The sequence below is a fragment of the Magnolia sinica genome, chromosome 9 (genome assembly GCF_029962835.1).
Source record: "Magnolia sinica isolate HGM2019 chromosome 9, MsV1, whole genome shotgun sequence".
Lineage (NCBI taxonomy): Eukaryota > Viridiplantae > Streptophyta > Magnoliopsida > Magnoliales > Magnoliaceae > Magnolia > Magnolia sinica.
In genome coordinates, this window is record NC_080581.1 from 76949856 (window position 1) to 76958849 (window position 8994).

At 37.0% G+C, this 8994-nt stretch overlaps 1 protein-coding gene across 1 annotated transcript; it reads right to left on the bottom strand.

The window, feature by feature from the left end:
* Positions 1-2746: 2746 nt before the first annotated feature.
* LOC131255172 (uncharacterized) lies at positions 2747-7637 on the bottom strand. Its single transcript, XM_058255871.1, has 4 exons — positions 7568-7637; positions 7388-7510; positions 3966-4046; positions 2747-3457 (listed from the first exon to the last, which is right to left on the bottom strand). The coding sequence occupies exons 1-4, from the start codon at positions 7635-7637 to the stop codon at positions 3420-3422; spliced, it is 312 nt and encodes a 103-aa protein (XP_058111854.1). The 3' UTR covers positions 2747-3419.
* Positions 7638-8994: the final 1357 nt, after the last annotated feature.

The following is an 8994-nucleotide window of genomic DNA, read 5'->3' on the forward strand; positions in this document are numbered from 1 at the left end:
CGAACAACACAAAAAAAAAAATTGCCATGCCCCGGACTCGAAGAAACCCAATTAGGTTTCCTTAATCATCCCCAGGCCCGTCCTGTCTAGGACAGTTTCTCCTCGAGATGCAGCTGGAAGCTCAGAGACAGATGTAAAGACCTTGTCTGTTTGATTGGAACTGCCTAGGTGTGCCAGGCTGTCCGCCACTTTGTTGACCTCCCTCGGGATGTGGGAAAGCGACACATTGGTGTTACTCCGAATTAAATCAAACTGCTTCTTCCAGTAATAGTTGTTCCAGGGAGCTAGACCATTCGAGGAAAATAAGGCCACCACCGAAGATGAGTCACTCTCCACTTCAACTCTGGTGAGACCTCGATCCTGGCACAAGATTAGGCCATCCACCACTGCTCTTGCTCCGGCTAAGAAGTTGGTCCCCAGATGTTGGTAATGCTTCAAGTACATGAAACAATAATCTAATTGGATTTTTTGGGAAAAAAAATAAAAAGAAAATTGAAGTCTGAGATTGTTTACCATCACCGGAGGCTGGATCGTTATTGGTGGCAGAAATCCAACTTAACCATAACGTTACAAGTACCTTGCTTTTGTTGTAGGGTGAATTTTTAACATTCTCTATCCTAAGATGTTTGTGGACAGAATTATTTTTAAAGATGCAACATGCATTATAAGTTCTTGACTCAATTGTTTTTTGTTAGAAATATCACATTCTATACATTGAATAAGAATCATTTTACTGAATTTTTTTAGTAGATAACAAAGATAGCTGCAACTTACAGTTAATATATTGGAAATGCACATCCTACAATCACATCCCATAAAAAAAGAATAGATTTTTTTTTTAGATCATCAATGCATCAAGAGCTAGAAACAATAGCTGATTTCTACTTTCTAGAGAAGTTTGCAACAAAAGATCCCATAATGAGGGACATACTTATGTACAAAAGTTAACCCAATTTGCTCTTGAGAACATATTCAAGTTGAATACCTTCAAATGAAAATGATTTTTACAATTCTAATTTTCCTTATTGTGGAGAAAAAAGGGAGTAATTCATCATATATATATATATATATATATAAAATCATTGACCACCATATCAAATTTCGCACCAAAACAAATCACGGACTAGAAAGTAGAGAAGAGTTACTGATGAAATCTGTTAGTTTTCCATTCCCTCATGATTCAATGTTAGTTTTTCATATCCATGTATTCATTCAACAATCTAATCAACCTACTTATTAAATAATTATTTTAAAAAAAGAGCTTGGTGGAAATACCTTATTTCATAAAAAATGATCCGGATCAATGGCAGTAGAGAGTAATTATTTTGCCTCTGCAATTCTTCTGCCTACTTGAAGATGTTTGTTGTTGTATGTGTGTGCTCGTTGAGTCAGAATTGAGAGAATTCAAGATGAAAATAAAATCAAGAAGCAGCGACAATGTAGGGGAGATGCCGGGGCAAAAGAGACCCAAAAATCAAACATTAAATTTACGAAGCAATTGAAAAACAACATTTACTGAAACCTGAAAATCTCCTCTTTGGCAAGTGAAGAAACTCAACATGCTCCGTCTGTCCTTTGTCTGTCTTGTGCAGCTGCAGAACCAATGGTCAACATGTGACAATCCCTTCAAGAATACCACAAGATCCACAGTAGAACAAAATTCAAGAAATAAAAAAATAAAATCAAAAGAATAAAAAATTCAAAACTCCAACCAGATCCGCTAGGACGAAAATCCCACCCGACGATGCTCTCCAAAACCGATGATTTTCCAGAATTCTGCAATCAAGTGAAATAAAATCAAAGTATAAACCACATAAATCAACAAAAATGAAGCTGAAGTATATGGAAACAGATTGAGAGACAAACCTGTACACTGACGACGGCAACAAACGGAAGGGCTTCCCAAAGAGTTAGCAAGGCGTTGTTGCCACCGTAGTCGCCGAGGACCGTATAGGCCCTCTCGATCCTATTCATGAGGTCGATTAAGCTCTCCATGAGAAGCAGGGAAAGCGATGGTGAGCAAGGTATTCAAAATCAGTTACGTAACGGCCGTTACATAACGATAACGATCATAACCTTTACGTGTTACGGGGTCGAAACGGTCGTAATGGCTGTTACAGAAAAATGTGCCTTAATGACCTCAGAACGGTCCGATAACAGTTTTTTCAAAAAATAAAAAATGGCCGTAACGGCCCATATCATAACGGTAACGGTGGTGGCCGTTACGGCCACCGTTATCATTTTGGAATACCTTCATGGTGAATGACTCCCTGAGGCCCAAGGAATCGCAGCTGATGGCAATCACAGTGGCAACTGCAGCAGCAAAACCGAAAATGCTTCTCCCAACCAACTTGATCCAACTTCCATCCCATCCATCTGTCTTAAATCAAACTGTTCTAAAGTTGCTATCATCGGGTCAATTCTACAAACGGGCGACAAATCTGCATAATCCAGAAGTAGGAGAGATCAGTTTTCTCCATTTTACATTGATCTGATGATTTGGACAGAGAGATCAATGGGAATCAGAAACTTCCTCCGAGGGTTTCAGAGAAGAAGGGAAATGACGAAATTGAAGTTTGATTTAGGGCAGAAAGCTTCCATCTAGGGCACAGAGATTTTTAATGTGTTAGGGTTTTTTGGAGTTCCAAAGAAGGAAACCTGATGGCCGGAGAGAGAGAGAGAGAGAGAGAGAGAGAGAGAGAGAGAGAGAGAGAGAGAGAGAGAGAGAGAGAGAGAGAGGTCTTTGCCAATGCCTGGCTTTAGTTAGTGCCGACAAATGGTACCCCCAAATGGCAGATACATTTTTTTAGGCAATAAATCAATAAACAAAACTTATGAAATAATTAAATACATCAGCAGCAACTCATAGTGCCCATCTTCAAATACCAAATATAGGGAAATCAACATGTACCTTCTCATCATCAAAGTCGGACAGTTCAGCAAATGCAAAAAGCCAGGAAAGGAAATATCATGACATTGAAGGTATGCTTCATTCATAGTAAAACCAAAGAAAAACAGTAAACTTCAAACTTTATGCTCATGTCAATTAAAACATAAACACAAAGGATAATGTGAAAATTATGAATCCACATACTGTCATCCATTTTGAATTTGATAGCATCTTCTGTAAATTTCTTCATTTTTGCATCGGGCAATTGTTAAGTGTTGTTCTTTGCGAATCATCCACAACAATACAAGGCAAGATCTTATTATGTGAGCCCAAATTCAAAAAGTTGTTTCCCTTCATAGACTGTGATCAGTAGGCCAGAGAAATGAAGTTCATCTTTAAGCACAATCAATAACAAATTGCAATCTGCAATAGCTTACATCCAAATACACTGGTCTAGATAGAGGACTGGTGCAACTTTTCCAAATACATTGGTCTACATCAAACTGCAACAATAGATTATGTTCCAACATTACAGCCAGTTAGATGATCCAACAACTCCCCCGTAACCTGCAAAAAAAAAACAAAAAGAAGAAGAAGAAGAAGAAGAGAAAAACGACTTGAATTTTCTACCAGGTTTTGAGCCAACAGCTACCAAACAGTACACATCCAATGTCAAAAGCCTCAATGACATATCATGAGGTATTTGAATTGGAGCTTGTTTGCTCACTCAAGGTCATTGTCATGATAAAAGCTATGGGAATACAACTTCATTGTCATGATAAAAGCTATGGGAATACAACTTTCCAAAACCGTAGAGAAGATGTAATATAAAATAAAAGGATTAGAGCCTAAACTGTAGATGGAGGATGTCCTACAAATCTCCATCAGATTGGAAGATCCAAACCCTTTTATTTTGGTAGAGGTCAGTAGATTATTGACAAATTCATATCATATTAGCCAATATGTATCAAGAATTTCAAGTGGCTGATACAACACGTAGAAGGAATATGTAAGACTTTGGAACTTTGTCTAAGTTCTATTCCATCCATTTATGACTGAAAGGAAAAGACCTCACCGTGGAGCTGATGTGCATCACATGGGAGTATCATTCGACATTCATAAGCTTCTCCACTTTTACATAACCGAACTTTGAGACCTGCATCAATAGCCTGTTTGAATACAAGCTTGTGTAGATCTAATCCATGATTCTTTGTGAAATGATTCCCAACTAAATAAAACATGCAATGAGAAACCAAAATAAGAACTGCAATTATCAATCATAGGCAGGGTCATGCACAAGATGTACACAGGCTGAGTAATAGAGAAAAATTAAAAAAAGGTAATATTTGCAATAAAAGGTGCCATCTGCACACATAAAACACTCAGTAGATGACCCTAGATCATTCGTGGGTGCACCGAAATATTAGAGGAGACGGCAGCTGCAGGTTCATGCAATTTTTGCAAGAGTTCATGCTTAAAGTTCAAAAAAGGAAAATTCATAGAGGATAAAACCAACAGCTCCCTTAATACATTGCATAAAGTGAGGAGATGATAAACAAAACAAAACAGCGGAGAATGCTGCTTTAGCTTGGCTGCTTTTTTCGGCCCGGCTTGGGCCCTGTTTCGCCCCTGTTTGGTTTCTGGGAATCTTTGTGTAGCTGTCCCACATGATAGGCAGGGTCCGGATCATTTTTGTTTGGGCCTGCCCGAAAGTCTGTAAATCTCTTTTGTCCCATCATCAATACAAGAGTAGTTGTTGTTGTTTTTTTTTTTTTTTTTTTTTTTTTAAAAAAAAAAAAAAAAAAAAAAAAAAAAACAAAAAAACAAAACAAAACAAAACAAAACAAAACAAAACAGCCCATCATAAATAGCAACTAGTACATAAGTTTGACTTTTTTCTTCAAATCTGATAACTTAAAACAACCACTTACATATTTTAATCTTAAAATAAACCATGCATTATCTAAGTACATTAAAAAAAATCATATAAGGTGGTTCATTAGCAGATACGGTTTCTGAATGGAGTGAGCAATCTTGTCGAAACAAGAAGAAGAAGACAAAAAAAAAAGAGAGAGAAAAGAAGAAGAAAAGAAAAGAAAAGAAAAGAAAAAAGAAAGGAAAAAAAAAAAGAAAAAGAAACAATGGTTCAACAAAACTATGTCAGGAATTCAAAACCCCATTTGAATTAGAATTCCAAGTCTCTGTGTAGCAGATATCTTATGCAAATATCCAAGCATCTGAGTTGGGTACTCCAGTTTTTCCGAATGATCCAATTATTGTAGGTTGTCTATCTACATATATCGGTGTTCTACAGTTTAAGGAGCAAGATCATGAGACTCATGAAAAAGGTTTTGATGCGAGATTTCTTGGTTTAGCCATGAATAACAAAATGATGTCACATTTCCAAGAACATTGTAAACTAACCATAAGACATACCCAACTCAAGGAGGTTTAAAATGACTCCATAATTGTGAGTAGAATAAGTTTTGTGCAGATGATTGACTCTCTTCCACCTTCCCTGTAGTACACATTATCTAACAAAGTTGCATATGTTTTATAATTCTACTGCAGTATCAATCGGCATTTGAATGGTGCAGACTTGCAGGACTATTTATTTTCTTTTGGACAATTAGAGTCTTTTAGAAAATGAGACTTTGTGTTCCATAAACAATTTTATTTCAGTTGCCAAATTGCTAATTACATGATATATCTGCTTGCATCATCTTTATGTACTCATTTGTGTTGACTATCACTATATGATCATTTTCCTAGGTCTAGTCTCAACAATGTTTACCATTTGTTATGCAAGAAAGGCCTCACATTTTTCAATTTGTTCCTAGTGGAAAACAGGTAAGAAACAAAGCTTCTCTTGTTATATGGTAACATTTATATGGAATGATTTTCTTCTTTTTCAGGTCAAAGCAGCGAAGAATCTTCTTAAGATGATCCCACAGAATATAGAAGAAGGCTTGAGGGAGTTCCTGTATTTACTGCTCAAAATTTGAAAATTGCAATAGCTACAACTGGTGGAATTAAGTGGTATGATGTTTCAGTGTTATACATGTTTCTGTATATCATATTTGTAGCATTTAGAAAAGGGTCGTGGTTATAAATCCTTCTGATTTTTGCTGAAAACTGTGGTTACTGCAGAACACACATCAGCAATGGGAAACTCCTCCAAGTTTTCAAAGGGGAAACTGTAGAAGATTTAAAATTTCAGAACTCATAATTGAAAAACAGCTCTAAGTTGGATGGATTCCACCCAAAATAGATGAATAATCCAGGCAGTGATGCGCAGTCACTGCAGGATAGTAATTTTCAATTTGTTTAGTGTAGAGCTACATTAAAGAACTACATTATGTAATTTTTAAGTTTACAATACTGGTATACTTTCTGCATCACACAGAGGCTCTTGATCACTGTTGCATTTCCAATGTCAATGAAGGGTAATGTGTCCAACTAATTGGGGTCAGCCTTTTTGTTTCTAAGACATTAGCAACAAATAACACAAATGGAGGAAAGTAATGAAGGTAAAAACCTACTTTTCAAAAAAAAAAAATGAAGGTAAAAACCTTAAAAATTAAAATAAATGATGATTAAATACAGTTTATTTCAGTGTTTTTCAAAATAAATAAACAAATAAATGGACCATTTATTTGATTAAAACTCAATGCCAATTTTGTAGATATGAAAACAATGATGAATTTTGTATTAAAATAAGAAAATGGAAGTTCTGAAAATATGAGAAAAGGTGTGGTTTTGTTTTCATGAAAAGGACTGTGTTTTTTGCATCTCTCCTTTCTTGTCTTTTAAAATAGTCACACATCAGAAATACAAGGGAATATTTTAAGCTGGTTGATTTTCTAGTATAGTATTCTCGTATGCAAGCCCCATCAGCAGGCACATGAGTGCCTGAGGTCATTGTGGTGCATGCATGTGGAAGGGCATCTCTCTCTCTCTCTCTCTCTCTCTCTCTCTCTCTCTCTCTCTCTCTCTCTCTCTCTCTCTCTCTCTCTCTCTCTCTCTCTCTCTCTCTCTCTCTCTCTTGCAAAATGATATAATAGTATGGGGCAACCTTAAAGGTAATGACATTGAAACGTTCTTCAATCCCATCTTTTACCCTTCTTTTATCATTATTTTTACTTTCCCTTTTTAATCATTTCCGTCTCCTTAATTCTAATTATAAAAGAAACATCTAATAAAAGACCTTATCCTCTTAGAATCTACTTATGGTTTTACTCCTAAAACTAGTTCATGTGCAAATGAGTCATGTCTAGAACATTCAACACTGCATATACAGTGGACCAAACAATGAAGATCACCTGACATGAAAATCATATCAGTCCACCAAACAAGTGGGCCCCACGTGAGAAGTGTACCAACCTAATGTCTGCACAAGGCGATCTTCATGGTGGGACCACGCTGGCATATACAATTTTGGTAGATTTCCAAAGTAAATTACTATCAAAAGCCCTACTATTCGCTAATAAGAGTTACCTGATCCAAGCAAGAAGACCAAAAGCAGCGTCCCAATGGACTGTAGGATGCAACGCAGATCTGCTCTGAAGAGCAGCAAATGAACGGCAACGGGCAGCAGATACTCCAAGATAACATAATACACTGGGACCTAGCAATGATGCTGAGGTTGGTCACGGCGAGTCCCACCAGAGTGCTGACCAGGGTGCCTCTCAGTGCGCTCCGCACTTTCGTCTTCTCCGGCCTTCCCATCCCATTTCAAAACAAACATCTTTGAATCAAAATCTCAAAATAAAAAGAAGAAAGGAGAAATGAATCAAGGCAGGATCGATGAGTGAGAAGTAGTACCAGAGGCCGAATGCACCAGCTGTGAAGAGAGAGGTCCATATTCCTTCAATAGCGGCGGATATTAATATTGGGGGCGCTCCTTTCTTTAAATCGCGGCGACCACAAAAATCGCCTGCATACCCCGGCCATACGTGTTTGCTGCGGTAAAAATGTACCAGTAATGCTACTTTTATATATATCTATATATATATATATATATATATATATATATATATATATATATATATATATATATATAAAAGGAAATGTATCCTTCATGCAATTCCTCTCAAAAAATTCCCAAAGAAAGATAAAAGAGTGAGGAGAGTTTATCCTTAATTTGTCCATATACTTTTGGAAATCAAAGCCATTCACGGTAATCCGAGCACCATCTTAACTATAGAATTAGAGGGGGTGATCAGATCCTCTCTACTCGATAGTATTTACGTGGACCTTTGGATGTAGATTATCCATTTTCAGCTTTGCACAAAGGTCTCAAGATGGTGTAAATATTCAAATCCTGCAGGTCCATCCATTTGCACCTTGGATCAAAAGTTATGGTCAATTTACGATTCACCTTCTTTTGGTGTAACCATACTAATGGCCTATTTGGGAGCGTGGATTTGTAACCCTTAGATTCGGAACCCCCAAGATTAGAAACCCCCTGGATTTGCAATCCTCTCAGTGTGTTTAACACCCTGGAGTGTGAATCAACTTTAATCCAAAAGTACCTATCCATAGTATATTTGCAGGGATTTAAATTTAATTACTAAATCAACTTAAATATCTCTAATTAGTGAGATACGTAATTTTTGATACAATGGTTGTGATAAGCCCGCTAAAATATATGCTTTGCTCGAAAATGATGAAATTCCAAGTCTCGGATGGGCCACAACCACAAGATCATGTCTGAGTGACTAACCAATGATTTTTAATCGTTGATTTACATGGACAATGTTTGGACGGTGCTGGACAATGTTTGGATGGTGCTGATCATCATTAGTGGGCCATGTGCCCAATAGAATGATAGTGTATAGTGACACACATGTTAGACCTACAACTATATATTGAAATAACTTTAGGTGTAATCCAAGCTCTCACCGTGGATTGCAAACTCCCTCAAAGAGGGGATTGGGAACCCCCTGGATTTGAAACCCCAGTTACTTTATGCTGCCAAACAACCAGGGGATTGGAAACCCCCTCCAATCCATGGTGCCATACAACCCCTAAGAATGTATATGTCCCACGTCCTACATTAGAATCTCTTCACTTGGAAAAAACTCATTATCAAGTTACGCAAA